Source organism: Lathamus discolor, unplaced genomic scaffold (assembly GCF_037157495.1).
Source record: "Lathamus discolor isolate bLatDis1 unplaced genomic scaffold, bLatDis1.hap1 Scaffold_1029, whole genome shotgun sequence".
NCBI lineage: Eukaryota > Metazoa > Chordata > Aves > Psittaciformes > Psittacidae > Lathamus > Lathamus discolor.
In genome coordinates, this window is record NW_027069114.1 from 13,594 (window position 1) to 33,300 (window position 19,707).

At 62.5% G+C, this 19,707-nt stretch overlaps 2 protein-coding genes and 1 long non-coding RNA gene across 3 annotated transcripts; 2 read left to right on the forward strand and 1 right to left on the reverse strand.

Annotated features, from left to right (window-relative positions):
* Positions 1 to 370: 370 nt before the first annotated feature.
* LOC136006210 (prickle planar cell polarity protein 3-like) lies at positions 371 to 11,737 on the reverse strand. Its single transcript, XM_065664259.1, is given in 11 exon segments — positions 371 to 1,187; positions 2,700 to 2,953; positions 3,123 to 3,315; positions 4,920 to 5,123; positions 6,062 to 6,199; positions 8,178 to 8,219; positions 8,222 to 8,275; positions 8,278 to 8,295; positions 9,845 to 10,018; positions 10,923 to 11,006; positions 11,614 to 11,737. Coding segments are annotated over 10 exon segments (1,479 nt in total). The 5' UTR covers positions 10,929 to 11,006; positions 11,614 to 11,737; the 3' UTR covers positions 371 to 791.
* A 156-nt stretch (positions 11,738 to 11,893) lies between these two features.
* Positions 11,894 to 13,828, forward strand: LOC136006208 (uncharacterized). The gene is made up of 3 exons (XR_010609010.1): positions 11,894 to 11,967; positions 13,260 to 13,352; positions 13,693 to 13,828. It is a non-coding gene; the product is annotated as an uncharacterized LOC136006208 (long non-coding RNA).
* Positions 13,829 to 14,354: 526 nt separating this feature from the next.
* Positions 14,355 to 18,937, forward strand: LOC136006207 (5-aminolevulinate synthase, erythroid-specific, mitochondrial-like). The gene is given in 6 exon segments (XM_065664255.1): positions 14,355 to 14,477; positions 14,622 to 14,807; positions 14,810 to 14,828; positions 16,545 to 16,729; positions 17,860 to 18,039; positions 18,723 to 18,937. Coding segments are annotated over 6 exon segments (831 nt in total). The 5' UTR covers positions 14,355 to 14,413; the 3' UTR covers positions 18,920 to 18,937.
* The last annotated feature ends 770 nt before the right edge of the window (positions 18,938 to 19,707 follow it).

Below are 19,707 nucleotides of genomic sequence, written 5' to 3' on the forward strand. Positions count from 1 at the left end.
GGAGCCTTAAGGGGCAAGGGCGGGGGCTTGTGTGGAGCGGAAGCGGGTCCATTGCGGGAGGGGTTGAGGGTGATGACGTCACAGGGAAGAGGATTTCCCCCCTGACGTCACACAGGACATGATGTCATCAGCGGCTGGCACCGCCCCCTTTGTTAAAGCTCCCCACCCCCGGCATGGGCGCCGCCATCTTGGAAGGCAGCACTTCCGGTTCCGGGGGGGGGGGAGCCTGAAGGGGCAAGGGGCGGGGCTTGTGTGGAGTGGAAACGGGTCCATAGGGTTCTATGGGGGGGGGGGCTCTATGGGGGGCAGTGGGGGTGATGATGTCATAGAGAGCAGGCTCCCCCCCCTTGTGACGTCACAGAGGCCATGATGTCATCAGCGGCTGGCGCCGCACCCTTTATTAAAGCTTCCCCCCACCCACAGGGGTCACCCAGGGGTCACAGTGCAAAGGTCAAAGTTCCCTGAGGGAGGGCACAGCAGAACCGGGGTCAAAGTGCAAAGGGCGTAGCCGGGAGAGGGCATTGGGGGGTCAAAGGTCAAAAGTGCTCAGCTGGAGGACCCAGGGCAGGGTTAAAGGTCAAAGGTCAGCATCAATGGCCACCCCCCCCAAGGTCATGGAGGGGTCAAAAGGCACCACAGGGGTCAGAGGTCACCAGAGGAGGTCAAAGGCCACGGTGTGGGGGTCATGGCAGCGTTCAAAGGCTACAGTGGAGGTCAGAGCTCACCCGCTGAGGTCAAGTGGAGGTCAAAGGCCACATCCAGGCTCAGGTCACGGTTGGGGGGGTCAAAGGTCAGGCCAGGAGGCAGCCACGGGGGGGGGCGGGGGGGCCGGCGGGAGGGGGCGGGGCTCGGCGGGGGGGCGGGGTCAGAGGCGGGGGGCGGAGCTGGGGGGGGAGGGGGATGGGCTCCCCCAGGAACAGCCCCTCCCCCCCGAGGAGGAGGAGGAGGAGGAAGAGGTCGAAGGGCAGCGGGGGCGGCCCCTCCCCCTCCGCCAGGCCTTGACCTCGGGTGACCCCCGGAGGGGCGGGGGGGAGGGGCCGCGGGGAGGAGGGGGAGGGGGGGGACGAGGGAGGGGGAGGGGCAGGGGGGGTGCTGGAGGCCGGGGGGGAGGGGCGGGGGGCGGCGGCGCCGAGCTCGGGCATCGAGTGCCGGTGCGGCCCCCCCCCGGCGGAAGCGGGGCGCCGAGCCTGGGCGGGGCAGAGAGCGGGGAGAGCCAATGAGAACCAGGGAGAGGCACGGAGTCAATGAGAGCCAATGAGAGGAAATGAGAGCCAGCAAGAACCAATGAGAGCCCACGGGAACCAATGAGAGCCAATGAGAAGCAGCAAGAACCAACGAGAAGCAATGAGAGGCAATGAGACCCGACAACGAGAACCAATGAGAGCCAAGAACAGCCAATGAGAACCAGCGAGGGCCAATGAGAGCCAATGAGCACCAATAACGACCAATGAGAACCAGTGAGTGCCAATGAGACCCAACGAGAGCCAATGGGACCCAATGAGAGCCAACAAGAGCCAATGAGCACCAATGAGAGCCAACGAGAGCCAACGAGCCCCAACAAGACCCAATGAGCCCCAATAAGGACCAATGAGACCCAATGAGCACCAATAAGGACCAATGAGAGCCAACGAGCCCCAACAAGAGCCAATGAGACCCAATGAGCCCCAACAAGAGCCAATGAGAGCCAACGAGCCCCAATGAGACCCAATGAGCACCAATAAGGACCAATGAGAGCCAACGAGCCCCAACAAGAGCCAATGAGACCCAATGAGCCCCAACAAGGACCAATGAGAGCCAACGAGCCCCAACGAGACCCAACGAGAGCCAATGAGCACCAATAAGGACCAATGAGAGCCAAGGAGACCCAATGAGACCCAACGAGCCCCAATGAGCCCCAACAAGAGCCAATGAGACCCAATGAGCACCAATAAGGACCAATGAGAGCCAACGAGCCCCAACAAGAGCCAATGAGACCCAATGAGCCCCAACAAGGACCAATGAGAGCCAACGAGCCCCAACGAGACCCAATGAGCACCAATAAGGACCAATGAGAGCCAAGGAGACCCAATGAGACCCAACGAGCCCCAATGAGCCCCAACAAGAGCCAATGAGACCCAATGAGCACCAATAAGGACCAATGAGAGTCAACGAGCCCCAACGAGCCCCAATGAGAGCCAACGAGCCCCAACGAGACCCAATGAGCCCCAACAAGGACCAATGAGAGCCAACGAGCCCCAACAAGAGCCAATGAGACCCAATGAGCCCCAACAAGAGCCAATGAGCACCAATAAGGACCAATGAGAGCCAAGGAGACCCAATGAGCCCCAACGAGCCCCAACGACCCCCAATGAGCCCCAACAAGGACCAATGAGAGCCAACAAGCCCCAACAAGAGCCAATGAGACCCAATGAGCCCCAACAAGAGCCAATGAGAGCCAACGAGCCCCAACGAGACCCAATGAGCACCAATAAGGACCAATGAGAGCCAAGGAGACCCAATGAGCCCCAACGAGCCCCAACAAGACCCAATGAGAGCCAATGAGCACCAATAAGGACCAGAGACCCAATGAGCCCCAACGAGCCCCAATGAGCCCCAATGAGCCCCAATGAGCACCAACAAGGACCAATGAGAGCCAAGGAGACCCAACGAGCCCCCGCTCCCCCCCCCCTCCCCCCGCTCCCTCCCCTCCCCCCGCTCACCGTGCGGGGCTCCCGTTGCCCCCCCCCAGGACCTCCGGCGCTGGGCGTGGGGGAGGGGCAGGGGCGGCGGCGGCGGGGGGGGGAGGGGCGGGGGGGCCTCGCGCTGCTGCCAGCAGCGGCGGGAGCAGAAGAGGCGCCCCCCCGCGGCAGGAAGGGCAGCCCCAGCAGGGGGCGCCCGCAGGCGGCGCAGCAGAAGCACGTGGGGCGCGCGTGCCAGTGCTGCCCCCTATGGGTCAGGTGCGGTTGGTCCGGGCCTGGTGGGCGAAACCATTGCAAAGGGGGGGGGGGGGGGTGGAGTTTAGAGCTGTGGGGGCGGGGCTTAGAGCCGTGGGGGCGGGGTTTAGAGCCGTGGGGGCGGGGCTTGAAGCCTTACGTAGACCCACACACAACCCCCCCCCCCCCGCTTTGGGGTTATGGACGCACCGATGGGGCCGGCGCATGCGTCGCAGAGGTGCGTGTGCCGCGCCTGGTGGCAGGGGGCGCAGTAGGCGTGGCCGTGACGTAGGAGGAAGTGGGCCCCGCCCCCTCCCAGCGGCCCCTCGCACTCCAAGCACCGGAAGTGCCCCACGTGCCAGTGCCGGCCCCCGGCCTCCGTGCACAGCGGGGAGAAGATGAGCTGGGGGGGGGGGGGACAGGGGCAGGTACAGACCCCATAGGGCAAGGTATTGACCCCATAGGGGCATTGACCCCATAGGGGCAGGTACAGACCCCATAGGGGCAGGTACAGACCCCATAGGGGCATTGACCCCATAGGGGTAGGTACTGACCCCATAGGGGCAGTTACAGACCCCATAGGGGCAGTTATTGACCCCACAGGGGTAGGTACAGACCCATAGGGGCAGGTATTGACCCCATAGGAGCAGGTACAGAACCCATAGGGGCAGGTTAGACCCCACAGGAACAAATACATACCCTCAGTCCCCCCCCCATAACCCCCATTTCTCCCCCATAGCCCCACCCCTGCAGCCTCATAGGAACACCCCGCCAGCCCCATAGCAACGCCCCAGCCCCATTCCCCCCCATAACCCCCAACCCCCCCATAGCAATCCCCCACCCCATTCACCCCCAGCCCCATAGCAACCCCCCAGCCTCATCCCCCCCATAGCCCCCATTCCCCACATAACCCCATTTCCCCCCGATAGCAATCACCCAACCCCATTCCCCCCCATAACCCCCATCCCCCCCATAGCACCCCCCCGCCCTATTCCCCCCATAACTCCATAGAAACCCCCCCATAACCCCCATTCACCCCCAGCCCCATTCCCCCCCCAGAACCCCACCATAACCCCTATTTCCTCCCATAACCCCCATAGAACCCCCCCCATAACCCCCATCCCCCCATAACCATTTCCCCCCATAACCCCCATCCCCCCCAACCCCCATTCCCCCCCCATTTCCCCCCCATAACCCCCATCTCCCCCCATGAACCCCCCATAACCCCCATAGAACCCCCCCACAGCCCCCATTCCCCCATTTCCCCCCCATAACCCCCATCTCCCCCCATAGAACCCCCCATAACCCCCATCCCCCCATAACCATCTCCCCCATAACCCCCATTCCCGCCCCCATAACCCCCATTCCCCCCATACCCATTTCCCCCATAACCCCATTTCCCCCCCACAACTCCCATTTCCCCCCCCATAACCCCCATCCCCCCCAACCCCCCATTCCCCCCCCATTTCCCCCCCATAACCCCCATTCCCCCCCCATTTCCCCCCCATAACCCCCATCTCCCCCCATAGAACCCCCCATCTCCCCCCATAGAACCCCCCCATAACCCCCATTTCCCCCCCCATAGAACCCCCCCATTCCCCCATAGAACCCCCCCATAACCCCCATTCCCCCCCCCATTTCCCCCCCATAACCCCCATCTCCCCCCATAGAACCCCCCATAACCCCCATAGAACCCCCCCATAACCCCCATTTCCCCCCCCATAGAACCCCCCCATTCCCCCATAGAGCCGCCCCATAACCCCCATTCCCCCCCCATTTCCCCCCCCATAACCCCCATCTCCCCCCATAGAACCCCCCATAACCCCCATAGAACCCCCCCATAACCCCCATTCCCCCCCCCATAGAACCCCCCATTCCCCCATAGAACCCCCCCACAGCCCCCATTCCCCCCCCATTTCCCCCCCATAACCATTTCCCCCATAACCCCCATCTCCCCCCATAGAACCCCCCCATTCCCCCCCATTTCCCCCCCCATTCCCCCCCCACCTCGTCGCAGGCCTGGCAGCGGGGCCGCCCCCTCTCGCCGTGGTGCCGCCCGCAGAAGAGGCTCCCCCCGTGGTAGAAGTAAATGAGATCGACCAGGAGCTCCCCGCAGCGCGCGCAGCGGAAGCACTGCGGGTGCCAGCAGGCGCCGGGCCCCGCCCTCCCCGCGAACACCGCCATGGCCCCGCCCGCCAGGCGGAGCCCGCACTGCGCGGACGAGACCAAGGCCGGGGAAGAGGGGGGGGTTAAGGGGGGGGGGAATGGGGGGGGAATGGGGGGTATGGGGGGGATGGGGGTTATGGGGGGGTATGGGGGGGATGGGGGGGTTATGGGGGGTTATGGGGGGGTATGGGGGGTTATGGGGGGTATGGGGGGGTTATGGAGCCCACACTGCGCGGACGAGCCCAGAGGCCGAGGAGAGAGGGGTTACAGGGGGGTAATGGGGGGGTATGCGGGGGTTATGGGGGGGGTTATGGGAGGGAAATAGGGTTATGGGGGGGTTCTATGGGGGGGATGGGTGGTTATGGGGGGTTATGGGGGGGTTATGGAGCCCGCACTGCGCGGACGAGACCAAGGCTGGGAGAGGGGGGGTTGGGGGGGAATGGGGGGTATGGGGGCATATGGGGGGGTAATGAGGGGGTAATGAGGGGGTATGGGGGGGTATGGGAGGGGTATGGGGGGGTTGTGGGGGGGTATGGGGGGGTAATGAGGGGGTATGGGGGGGTTATGGAGCCCGCACTGCGCGGACGCGACCAAGCCGGGGAGAGGTGGGTTTGGGGGGGGAATGGGGGGGGAACTGGGTCAGTTTGGGGTCCATTTTGGGTCAGTTTGGGTCCATTTTGGGGCAGTTTGGGTCCATTTTGGGGCAGTTTGGGTCCATTTTGGGGCAGTTTAGGTCAGTTTTGGGGCAGTTTGGGTCCGTTTGGGGCACTTTTGGGTCAGTTTGGATCCGTTTGGGTCAGTTTGGGTCCATTTTGGTCAGTTTAGGGCACTTTTGGGTCAGTTTTGGGTCCATTTTGGTCAGTTTGGGGCAGTTTCGAGTCTGTTTTGGGTCCGTTTGGGTCAGTTTAGGTCAGGTTTGGGGCAGTTTTGGGTCCGTTTTGGGTCCGTTCGGGTCCGTTTGCGCCCGCTCCCTGCCCGGGTACCTGCCGGCAGCTGCTCCCGGTGATGCTGAGGGGGCAGGGCCCGGCCCGGCCCTGGCCCAGGTTTTCCCTCTTGCGCTGCCGGGCGAAGAGGAGCAGCTCCCGGCGCTCGGCAGCCCCCAGCGCGGAGCAGAACTGGGGCTGGGGGGCAGCGGGGGGGGGCCATGGGCGCAGCACAACAACAACGGCCCAAAACACCCCAAAACCAGCCAGAAATCACCCAAAACCACCCCAAAATCACCCCAAAATCACCCCAAAAACATCACCAGAACGCCCTGAAACACCCCAAAAACACCCCAAAACACCCAAATCACCCAAAACCACCCAAAAACATCACCAGAACACCCTGAAACACCCAAAACACCCAAAAAACACCCAAATCACCCCCAAAACATCACCAGAACACCCTGAAACACCCCAAAACCCCCCAAAACCACCCAAAACACCCCAAAACCCCCAAAATCACCCCAAAAACCCAAAACACCCAAAAATCACCCAAAACCACCCAAAATCACCTCAAGACCACCCAAAACCACCCCAAAATCACCCAAAACCCCCCCAAATCACCCCAAAACCACCCCAAAGTCACCCCAAAATCACCCAAAACCACCCAAAATACCCTAAAATCACCCAAACATCACCAAAACAACCCCTGAAACACCCCAAAAGACCCCCAAAACACCCTGAAACCACCCCAAAACACCCCAAATAGCCCAGAAACATCCTAAAACTCCCCAAAACCACCTCAAAACACCTCGGAACACCCCAAAAGATCCCTGAAACACCCCAAAATACCCACCACCACGCCAAAACACCCCCAAAACACCCCAAAATAGCCCAAAATACCCAAACACCCCCAAAATGGCCCAAAATAGCCCAAAACACCTCAAAATACCCCAAAATACCCCCAAAATGGCCCAAATAGCCCCAAACACCCCCAAAATAGCCCCAAAATACCCCAAACACCCCCAAAATACCCCCAAAACACCCCAAAATAGCCAAAACACCCCAAAATAGCAAAAAATACCCAAAATACCCCAAAACCACCCCAAAATTCCCCAAACACCCCCAAAATAGCCCAAAATACCCCAAACACCCCCAAAATACCCCAAACACTCCCAAATAGCCCAAAATACCCCAAACACCCCAAAATAGCCCAAAATACCCCAAACACCCCAAAAATAGCCCAAAACACCCCAAAATAGCAAAAACCACCCAAAATACCCCAAAACCACAACAAACCACCCCAAAATACCCCAAACACCCCCAAAATAGCCCAAAATACCCCAAACACCCCCAAAATGGCCCCAAATAGCCCCAAAACCCCCCAAAATAGCCCAAAATATCCCAAACACCCCCAAAATAGCCCCAAATACCCCAAAACCACCCCAAAAACCACCCCAAACACCCCCAAAATAGCCCAAAATACCCCAAACACCCCAAAATAGCCCAAAATACCCCAAAGCGCCCCAAAATAGCCCCAAATACCCCAAACAGCCCCAAAATAGCCCAAAATACCCCAAAACCACCCCAAACACCCCAAAATAGCCCAAAATACCCCAAACACCCCCAAAATGGCCCAAAATAGCCCAAAACACCCCAAAATACCCCAAAATAGCCCCAAATACCCCAAAACCACCCAAAACCACCCCAAACACCCCCAAAATAGCCCCAAATACCCCAAACACCCCAAAAATAGCCCAAAATACCCCAAAACCACCCCAAAACCACCCCAAACCACCCCAAACACCCAACCAAAATAGCCCAAAAATACCCTAAACACACCCCCAAAATGGCCCCAAATAACCCCCAAAACCCCCCAAAATAGCCCCAAATACCCCAAAACCACCCAAAACCACCCCAAACACCCCCAAAATAGCCCAAAATACCCCAAACACCCCCAAAATGGCCCAAAATACCCCAAACACCCCAAAATAGCCCAAATTACCCCAAACACCCCCAAAATAGCCCGCAAATACCCCAAAGCCACCCCAAACCACCCCAAACACCCCCAAAATAGCCCAAAACACCCCAAAATACCCAAAATAGCCCCAAATAGCCCAAAGCCACCCCAAAACCACCCCAAACCACCCCAAACACCCCCAAAGCGCCCCCAAACCTCGTGGTCGTGGGGGGGCAGCTGGTAGAGGAGCTGCCGCCGCCCGCCACCGCCTCCCCGGGGCTGTTCACGTACGGGACCTTGTCCTCGGGGCAGGCAACCGGAAGTACTGGGAGACCTGGGGGGCGGGGCTTAGCGGGGCGGGGCTCCGGGGGGCGGGGCGGAAGGGTGGTAGGGGCGGGGCAATGGGTTCTGTGGGGAAAGGGTGGAGCAGGAGGCGTGGCTTGAAAGGGGGGAGGTCTGGAAGAGGGGCGGGGCTTAGGGGGGCGGGGCTTAGCGGGGCGGGGTGGAAGGGGGTAGGGGCGGGGGCAACGGGTTCTGTGGGGAAAGGGTGGAGCAGGAGGCATGGCTTGAAAGGGGGGGAGGTCTGGAAGGGGGGCGGGGCTTAGCGAGGTGGGGCTCCGGGGGGCGGGGTTGAAGGGTGTAGGGGCGGGGGCAATGGGCTCCGTGGGGAAAGGGTGGAGCAGGAGGCGTGGCTTGAAAGGGGGGAGGTCTGGAAGAGGGGCGGAGCTTAAAGGGGTGGGGTCCAAAAGGGGGTGGGGCTTAAGGGGGTGGGGACCGAAAGGGGTGGAGCTGGGGAAAGGGGGCAGAGCTTAAGGGGTGGGGTCTGAAAGGGGCAGGGCTTAATGAGGGTGGGGTCTGGCAGGGGCTCTATGGGGAAGGGGTGGAGCAGGGGGTGGGGCTTAAGGGGTGGGGCTTAGGGGAGGTGTGGTTTAAGAGCGTGGGGTCCAAAAAGGGGTGGGCCTTAAAGGGGGTGGGGTCTGGAAGGGGCTCTATGGGGATGGGGTGGAGCAGGGGGTGGGGCTTAAGGGGGTGGGTCTGAACGGGGTGGAGGTTAGGGGAAGGGGCAGAGCTTAAGGTCTGAAAAGGGGTGGGCCTTAAAGGGGGTGGGGTCTGGAAGGGGCGATATGGTGAAGGGGGTGGAGCAGGGGGTGCGGCTTAAGGGGGTGGGGTCCAAAAGGGGTGGAGCTTAAGGGGGTGGGGTCTGAAAGGGGCAGAGCTGGGGGAAGGGCCTCAAGGGGGAAGGGGGTGGAGCTTAAGGGTCTGAAAAGGGGGTGGGGTCCGAAAAGGGGGTGGGGTCCGAAAAGGGGGTGGGGTCCGAAAAGGGGGCGGGGTCTAGAAGGGGCTCTATTGGAAAGGATGGAGCAGGGGGTGGGGCTTAAAGGGGGTCAGAAAGGGGCGGGGCTGGGGAGCACGTGCAGGGGGTGTGGTTTAAGGGGGCGTGGCCTAAGGGTTGGCATGGCTTGGAGCGAGGGGAAGGCGGGGCCTGGGCTACATGGGGGGGGGTCCCAATGGTGGTGGGGTTGGGGGGGGGGCCCTACAAGGGGGGCTCAAGGCCACCTATGGGGGGGGCCCCAATGTAGTTTGGGGGGGGAGGCAGTGGGGAAACGCATGGGGGGGGTCTTAAATGGGGGATATAACCTGGGGGGGTCCCCAATGTAGTTTGGGGGGGGGGGGGGGGTGAGAAACGCATGGGGGGGGTCTTAAAGGGGGGGCTATAACTGGGGGGGGTCCCCAATGTAGTTTGGTGGGGGGGGGTGATTCTGCACACAATGGGGGGGTCCCCACCATTAAAAGGGGGGTGCCCTGAAGGGATGAGGGTTAAATGGGGGGGGGGGGGTCGCTATGGGGGGTCCATTTGTTGGGGGGGGGGGGGGGGGCGTTACCTCCTCAGGCTTGAGGCCAGGGGGGGCCCAGGCGAACTCCTCGGGGGTGCAGCCATCGGCAGCGGGGGGGGGGCGGAAGTCGGCCACGAGGCGCCAGGTCAGGAGCTCCAGGGCCGGGGGGGCCCCCCCGGTGCCGTGCTCCCCCGCGAGCACTTGCAGTGCTGACAGATCTTCCTATGGGGGGGGGGATAAGGGGGGTTAATGGGGGGGCACCCTAAAATCCAACCAAACCCCCCCGCCTTAATGGATCCTCCCCCCCCATTCACCTCCATCCATGCATCTTTGTACGGGGGGGGGGGAATAATGGGGGAAATGGGGGGGAGCACCCTAAAATCCAACCAAACCCCCCCCCCGTTAATGGACTCTCCCTTCATTCACCTTCATTCATTCATAAGGAGCACAGATCATCCTATGGGGGGGATAAGGGGGTAAATGGGGGGGCACCCCAAAATCCAACCAAACCCCCCCCATCAATGGATCCTCCCCCCCCCCATTCACCTCCATCCATGCATCTTTGTACTGGGGGGGGGAATAACGTGGTAAATGGGGGGGCACCCTAAAATCCAACCAAACCCCCCCCCCATTAATGGACTCTCCCTTCATTCACCTCCATTCATTCATAAGGAGCACAGATGCTCCTATGGGGGAGATAAGGGTGTAAAAGGGGGGGCACCCCAAAATACAACCAACCCCCCCCCAATGAATGGATGAATGGATCCCCCCCCATCCATGTATCTTTCTATTTGGGGGGGGGAATAATGGGGTAAATGGGGGGGGCAGCCTAAAATCCAACCAACCCCCCCCCCCCCATTAATGGACTCTTCCTCCATTCACCTCCATTCATTCATAAGGAGCACAGACCAACCTTATGGGGGGGGTGAATACGGAGGTAAATGGGGGGGGGCACCCCCCAAAACCAACCAAACCCACCCCATCCATGGATCCTCCCCCCCCCATTCACCTCCATCCATGCACCTTTGTATGGGGGGGGGGGAATAATGGGGTAAATGGGGGGGCACCCCAAAATCCAACCCAACCCCCCCCCCCGTTAATGGACTCTCTCCCCCCCCCCATTCACCTCCATTTGTGCTCGAGGAAGCCGGGGCACTGCTCCCGCAGCTCAGGCAGGGCTGGCCCCGGTCGGGTCCTCGCTCTCGGGGGCCTAAAAGGGGGGGGTCGGGGGGGGGGGGGGGAGCCCCAAATCAGCACCGGTGGGGGGGGCTGCAATGGGGGTTGGGGGCTGACCCACACAATGGGTGCCCCATAGAGAGCCCCCACCTGCCCCATAGCCCCCCCCATAGCCCCCTTACAGTCCCTTCCTGCCCCATAGATCCCCTTTACCAGCCCCATAGAAGCCCTTTACCTGCCCCATAGCCCCCTTACAGCCCCTTCCTGCCCCATAGATCGCCTGTACCTGCCCCACAGCCCCCTTACAGCCCCTTCCTGCCCCATAGATCCCCTTTACCTGCCCTATAGACCCCCTTTACCTGCCCCATAGCCCCCTTACAGCCCCTTCCTGCCCCATAGACCCCCTGTACCTGCCCCATAGCCCCCTTACAGCCCCTTCCTGCCCCATAGACCCCCTGTACCTGCCCCATAGACCCCCTGTACCTGCCCCATAGCCCCCTTACAAGCCCTTCCTGCCCCATAGACCCCCTTTACCTGCCCCATAGACCCCCTTTACCTGCCCATAGCCCCCTTACAGCCCCTTCCTGCCCCATAGCCCCCTTACAGCCCCCTCCTGCCCCATAGCCCCCCATGGCCCTCACGGATGGTGCCGATCGCAACCGCCGGCGTCGGGACCCACGGGTGAACATGACCGCCGCTGGCCACGCCTCCTACGTCACCACGCACGCCTGCGTCACCGCGCCCTCACGTCGGCCACGCCCCCTCCCTCTAACCACGCCTCATCCCTTACCCCGCCCCTATTGCCCGTCAGGCCACGCCCACCCCCGTAGGCCCCGCCCCTCCTTAAAGGGACCCCCAACATTGAGCCCTATGGGGAGGCTGAAGGGGGAGGAGCCTCTGGGGTGAGGCCACGCCCCCCCCATAGGACCTTATCGGGGGTTGGGGCGCGGGGGGGGCCCCAGTGCTGCTGGTTCGTCCTCAGTGCAGGTCAACGGGTCCGTGGGGCTGGGGACCCCCAAGTGTGGGGCGCGGTGGGGCTGGGGGGGGCTTGGGGACCCCCAAGTGGGTTGGGGGGAGGGATGTTGGGGGATGATCTATGGGGCTGAAGGAGTGGGGACCTCCATATTGGGAGGGATGTGGGGTGCGGTGGGGCTGGGGGCTGGGGGGCGGTTGGGGACCCCAAGTGGTTGGAGGGGGTGGGTTTGGGGTGTAGCTATGCGTCGGGGGGGGCTGACTTATGGGTCAGTGAGGGGGTGGTCTATGGGTGGGGTTGATCTATGGGTCAGGATGGAGTTGATCTATGGGTCACAGTAGGGGGGTTGATCTATGGGTCAGGATGGAGTTGATCTATGGGTCACAGTTGGGGGGTTGATCTATGGGTCAGGATGGAGTTGATCTATGGGTCACAGTAGGGGGGCTGATCTATGGGTCAGTGGGGGGTGATCTATAGGGGGGTGCTGATCTATGGGTCAGGATGGAGTTGATCTATGGGTCACAGTGTGGGGTTGATCTATGGGTCAGGATGGAGTTGATCTATGGGTCACGGTGGGGGGGTTGATCTATTGGTCAGTGGGGGAGGTGATCTATAGGGGGGTGCTGATCTGTGGGTCTGGATAGGGTTGATGTATGGGTCACAGTGGGGGCCTGATCTATGGGTCAGGATGGGGCTGATCTATGGGTCACGGTGGGGGGGGCTCAACTATGGGTCGGGGGGATCCCATCTATGGGTCAGGTGATGTGGGGGGGGATCTATAGGTCACAGTGTGTGGGGCTCATCTATGGGTCCCTCCATGTCGTGTCCCCCCCACGCTGTCAATGGGTGCGGCCAGCGCCGGGTGTTGGGCGCTGATAAGGGTCAGGGTGGGGGGGGAACCCCACACCCGCCCCATGGGCCCCCCAGAGCAGAGCATGGGAGATGCTGATATGGGGGGTGTGGGGCAGGTTATGGGGCAGGATATGGGGGAGCTATGGGGGCAGGTTGGGGGGGGTGTGGGCAGGTTATGGGGCAGGATATGGGGGAGCTATGGGGCCAGGTTGTGGGGAGTGTGGGGCAGGTTATGGGGCAGGTTATGGGGGGAGTGTGGGGCAAGTTATGGAGCAGGATATGGGAGAGCTATGGGGCAGGTTTGTGGGGAGTGTGGGGCAGGTTATGAGGCAGGATATGGGGCAGGTTATGGGGAGTGTGGGGCAGGTTATAGGGCAGGATATGGGGGAGCTATGGGCAGGTTCTGGGGGATGTGGGGCAGGTTCTGGAGTGCTGCCCCCCAACCCTTCCCCTGCCCCATAGCACTATGGCTGCCCCTCTTGCGCTGCCCCATCTTGGCCCGGCACCCCTGGCTGGGCCCGAGCCCTCGCCACTGCCCCCCCCGGCCCCATCCAGGTACCATCACCTATGGGGGGCAATAGGGGGTTATGGGGGGGTCAATGGGGGGGGAGTTGGGGTGCAATGGAGGGGGTTGGGGGGCCAATGGGGGGGTTTGGGGTGCAAAGGGGGGGGTTGGGGGGTAATAGGGGGGTTATGGGGGGGTCATGGGGGGGTTTGGGGTGCAATGGAAGGGGGTTGGGGGGCAATGGGGGCAATTTGGGGGGCAATAGGGGGGTTATGGGGGCAATGGGGGGGATTTGGGGTGCAAAGGGGGGGTTTGGGGGTGCAATGGGGGGTTTGGGGGTGCAATGGGGGGGGTAGGGCTCTGCCCGACCCCCCCTCCCCCCCATTGCAGGTGACCCCCCCCAGGGCTCCCATTGCCCCTTCATGGAGCTGGGGGGGGATCCCCCCTTTGTCCAACGAGCGCCCCCTGAGGTGCAGGAGGACGTGACCCCCCGGAGACAGGTAACGCCCCCCCCCACCCCCTATAGCCATAGGGGCCATAGGACCGGTGCCTATAGCGGCCCCTATAGCCCCTATGCCCCCCCCCCCAACACCCTATAGCCATAGGGGCCATAGGACCGGTGCCTATAGAGGCCCTATAGCCCCTAAGCCCCCCCCACCCCCCTATAGCCATATGGGCCATAGGACCAGTGCCTATAGCGGCCCTATAGCCCCTATGCCCCCCCCCCCCCAGTATAGCCATAGGGGCCATAGGACCAGTGCCTATAGCGGCCCTATAGCCCCTATGGCCCCCCCCCCCACACCCACTATAAGCCATATGGGCCATAGGACCAGTGCCTATAGCGACCCTATAGCCCCTATGCCCCCCCCCCCAACACCCTATAGCCATATGGGCCATAGGACCGGTGCCTATAGAGGCCCTATAGCCCCTATGCCCCCCCCACACCCCCTATAGCCATAGGGGCCATAGGACCGGTGCCTATAGCGACCCTATAGCCCCTATGCCCCCCCCCCAACACCCCCTATAGCCATAGGGGCCATAGGACCAGTGCCTATAGCGGCCCTATAGCCCCTATGCCCCCCCCCCTGCCCCAGCCCCACTGGATTGGCTGATGGAGCTGATGGAGACCCCCGAGGAGGCCCCCCCGGAGCGGACACTGGAGGAGAACCTGCCCGGTGAGGGGCTATGGGGGGCTATGGGGCGGGGAGAGAGCCCCTATGGGTGCCTATAGGGGAATATGGGGGGGTTTGGGGGTCAGGGGGGTATCAAACCCCCCTAAACCCATCCCCATCCCCAACCCCACTCCTCCCGTCCGGCAGAGGGCGCCTTCCCGTACTCGGCGCTGCTGGAGGCGCGCCTGGCCGCTCTGCGCCGCACGCACAGCTACCGAGTGTTCACGGCCGTGCGGCGCAGGGCGGACGCGCCCCCGCTCGGAGTCGGTGGCGCCCCCTCGCGGCCGCTGCAGCTCTGGTCCTCCAACGATTACCTGGGGCTGAGCCGGCACCCGCGGTGCTGCGGGCGGCCAGGTGAGGGCAGCGCGGCCCCGCGGGGCGGGCACCCCGATGGGCCCCATTGCACCCCTATGGGCCCCTATGGACCCCTATGGACCCCTATGGGCCCCTATGGACCCCTATGGGCCCCTATTGCGCCCCTATTGCACCCCTATGGGCCCCTATTGCACCCCTCTGGGCCCCTATGGGCCCCATTGCACCCCTCTGGGCCCCTATTGCACCCCTATGTGTCCCCGCTGGGCCCCTATGGGCCCCTATTGCACCCCTGTGGGCCCCAATGTGTCCCTATGGACCCCTATTGCACCTCTATGGACCCCTATGGGCCCCTATTGCACCCCTATGGGCCCCATTGCACCCCTATGGGACCCTATTGCACCCCTGTGGGCCCCTATTGCACCCCTATGGGCCCCTATTGCACCCCTATGGGCCCCATTGCACCCCTGTGGGCCCCAATGTGTCCCTATGGGCCCCTATTGCACCCCTATGGACCCCAATGTGCCCCAATGGGCCCCTATGGACCCCTATTGCACCCCTATTGCACCCCTGTGGGCCCCTATTGCACCCCTATGGGCCCCAATGTGTCCCTATGGGCCCCTATTGCACCCCTATGGGCCCCATTCCACCCCTATGGGCCCCTATTGCACCCCTATGGGCCCAATGTGTCCCTATGGGCCCCTATGGACCCCTATTGCACCCCTATGGGCCCCTATGGACCCCTGTGGGCCCCATTCCACCCCTATGGGCCCCTATTGCACCCCTATGGGCCCCAATGTGTCCCTATGGAACCCTATGGGCCCCCATTGCACCCCAGTGCACCCCAATGTGTCCCTATGGGCCCCTATTGGACCCCAATGCACCCCAATGCGCCCCAATGCCCCCCAATGCATCCCTATGGCCCCTATTGCACCCCAATGTGCCCCAATGCCCCCCAATGTGCCCCTATTGCCCCCCAATGCCCCCCAATGTGCCCCTAATGCATCCCAATGCCCCCCAATGCACCCCTATTGCCCCCCAGTGCCCCCAATGTGTCCCTATGGGCCCCTATTGCCCCCAATGTGTCCCTATTGCCCCCCAATGTGTCCCTATGGGCCCCTATTGGCCCCCAACGCCCCCCGATACCCCCCATTGGCCCCTATTGCCCCCCAGTGCCCCCCAATGTGTCCCTATGGGCCCCTATTGCCCCCCAATGTGCCCCTATTGCCCCCCAGTGCCCCCCAATGTGTCCCTATGGGCCCCTATTGCCCCCCAATGCCCCCCAGTGTCCCCCAATGCCCCCCGATGCCCCCCAATGTGTCCCTATGTGTTCCTATTGCCCCCCATTGCCCCCCGATGCCCCCCATTGGCCCCTATTGCCCCCCAGTGCCCCCCAATGTGTCCCTATGGGTCCCTATTGCCCCCCAATGCCCCCCGATGCCCCCCAATGTGTCCCTATGGGCCCCTATCCCCCCCAATGCCCCCCATTGCCTCCCATTGGCCCCTATTGCCCCCCAATGCCCCCCAATGTGTCGCTATGGGCCCCCATTGCCCCCCAGTGTCCCCCATTGCCCCCCAATGTCCCCCATTGCCCCCCAATGTGTCCCCATTGGCCCCTATTGCCCCCCAATGCCCCCCAATGCGCCCCAATGCTCCCCAGTGCACCCCAATGCCCCCCTATTGCCCCCCAATGTGTCCCTATGGGCCCCTATCCCCCCCTATCCCCCCCATTGCCCCCAACGCCGCCGCTGCCCGCAGGGCCGCGCTGGCCGCGCACGGGCTGGGCTCGGGCGGGACGCGGAACATGGCGGGGACGTCCCCGCTGCACGAGGCCCTGGAGCGGGCCCTGGCGCGGCTGCACCGGCAGCCCCGGGCGCTGCTCTTCGGCTCCTGCTTCAGCGCCAACGACACGGCCCTGGGCACCCTGCTGCGGGCGCTGCCCGGTACGGCGCGGCCAATCGGGGGCGGCGGGGGGGGGGCGATGGCCAATCAGGGGCGGCGAGGGGGGCGGGGCCGGGGGGTGCTGCCAAATAAGGGATGGGAAGGGGGTGGGACCGGGGGGGGTGCTGCTAAATAAGGGATGGGGGGCGGGACCAGGGGGCGATGACCAATAAGGGATGGGGGGTGGGACCGGGGGGCGATGACCAATAAGGGATGGGGGGGTGGGACCGGGGGGCGATGACCAATAAGGGATGGGGGGGCGGGACCGCGGGGCGATGGCCAATAAGGGATGGGAAGGGGGTGGGACCGGGGGGCGATGGCCAATCAGGGACGGGAAGGGGGTGGGACCGCGGGGCGATGGCCAATAAGGGATGGGGGGCGGGACCGGGGGGCGATGGCCAATAAGGGCCGGGAGGGGATGAGGGGGGCGGTACCGGGGGCGCTGACCAATCAGAGACGGGAAGGGGGTGGGACCGCGGGGCGATGGCCAATAAGGGATGGGGGGCGGGACCGGGGGGCGATGACCAATCGGGGATGGGAAGGGGGTGGGACCGGGGGGCGATGGCCAATAAGGGCCGGGAGGGGATGAGGGGGGCGGTACCGGGGGGCGATGACCAATAAGGGATGGGGGGCGGGACCGGGGGGCGATGACCAATCAGGAACGGGAAGGGGGTGGGACCGGGGGGCGATGACCAATAAGGGATGAGGGGGGCGGTACCCGGGGGAGCCACCGGGGGTCGCTGCGGGACCCGTAGGGACCGGAGTGGGACCCGTAGGAGCAATGGGGAGCCCCTATGGGCGCTATGGGATCCATAGGGACCGGAGTGGGACCCATAGGGAGCAACGGGACCCGCTGGGGGCTATTGGGAACCTTCCACCATGACCCCCCCCATGGGTGCCGCCCCCCCCCATGATCCCCCCCCATTGGTCCCCCCCCACCCATTGCTCCCCCCACCCATTGGTCCCCCCCCACCCATGGGTACCACCTCCCTCCATCACCCCCCCCATTGGTCCCCCCATTGGTCCCCCCCCACCCATTGGTACCCCCCCATTGGTACCCCACCCATTGGTCTCCCCCCGTTGTTTCCCCCCCCCCCATTGTTCCCCCCCCACCCATGGGTGCCCCCCGCAGGGTGCGAGGTGTTCTCGGACGCCGGGAACCACGCCTCCATCATCCAGGGCATCCTGCGCTCCGGCGCCCCGAAGCGGCTCTTCCGGCACAACGACCCCGGGCACCTGGCGGAGCTCCTGGCCCGCAGCGCCCCCGACACCCCCAAGATCGTGGCCTTCGAGTCCGTGCACTCCATGGACGGTGAGGGGGGGGCTCCGGGGCAGCCCCGCTGCGAGCCCCTATAGCGCCCATAGCACACATAGCACCCATAGCACCTGTAGCACACATAGCGCACATAGCCCCTATAGCACCCATAGAACCTGTAGCCCCTATAGCACCCATAGAACCTGTAGCACCCATAGCACCTGTAGCACCCATGGCACACATAGCACACACAGCACACATAGCGCCCATAGCCCCTATAGCACCCATAGCACCTATAGCACCCATAGCACACATAGCACACACAGCACACATAGCGCCCATAGCCCCTATAGCACCCATAGCACACATAGCGCCCATAGCCCCTGTAGCACCCATAGCACACATAGCACCCATAGCCCCCTATAGCACCTATAGCGCCCATAGCCCCTATAGCCTCTATAGCACCCATAGCACACATAGCGCCCATAGCCCCTATAGCACCCATAGCACCCATAGCACCCATAGCCCCTACAGCACCATAGCACCCACAGCACCCCAATATCCCCCATATGCCCCATAACACCCCCAGTATCCCCCATAGCCCCCAACATCACCCCAGAACTGCCCCAACCTGCCCTATAGCACCATAGAGCCCCCTAAATCCACCCCCCACCATAACCCCCCATACCCCCCATTACCCCCCATAACCCCCCTGACCCCCCCCCCCGTGCCCCCCCCAGGCTCCATCGCCCCCCTGGCTGCTCTCTGTGACGTCGCCCATGCCCATGGGGCCCTGACCTTCGTGGACGAGGTCCACGCCGTGGGGCTCTATGGGGCGCACGGCGCCGGCATCGCCGAGCGCGACCACGTCCTCGACAAGGTGGACATCGTGTCCGGCACCTTGGGTGAGCTGGGGGGGGGGGGACTGGGGCTATAGGGGGGCTATAGGGGCCTATATGAGTCTATAGGGGGTCTACAAGGGTCTATAGGGAGTCTATAGGGGGTTTATAGGGGTCTATAGGGATATATAGGGGGTCTATAGGGGGCTATATATGGGTCTATAGGGGTCTATAGGGATCTATAGGGGGTCTATATGGGCCTATGGGGGGTCTATAGGGATCTATAGGGTGTTTATGGGGGTCTATAGGGAGCTATATGGGCATGTCTATGATAGTCTATAGCTCTCCATAGCTGTCTATAGGTCTCTATAGGTCTCTATAGGTCCCTATAGATCCCTCTCCACCCCTAGGCAAGGCAGTGGGCGACGTGAGCGGTTACGTGGCGGGCATGTCTATGATAGTCTATAGCTCTCTATAGCTCTCTCTATAGGTATCTATAGCTCTCTATAGGTATCTATAGGTCCCTATAGGTCCCTATATGTCTCCCCATACACAGGCAAGGGGGTCGGTGCCGCGGGCGGGTACGTGGCGGGCATGTCTATGATAGTCTCTAGCTCTCTATAGCTCTCTATAGCTCTCTATAGGTATCTATAGCTCTCTATGGCTCTCTCTATAGGTATCTATAGCTCTCTATAGCTCTCTATAGGTATCTATAGCTCTCTATGGCTCTCTCTATAGGTATCTATAGCTCTCTATAGGTATCTATAGCTCTCTATAGCTCTCTCTATAGGTATCTATAGCTCTCTATGGCTCTCTCTATAGGTATCTATAGCTCTCTATTAGGTATCTATAGCTCTCTATAGCTCTCTCTATAGGTATCTGTAGA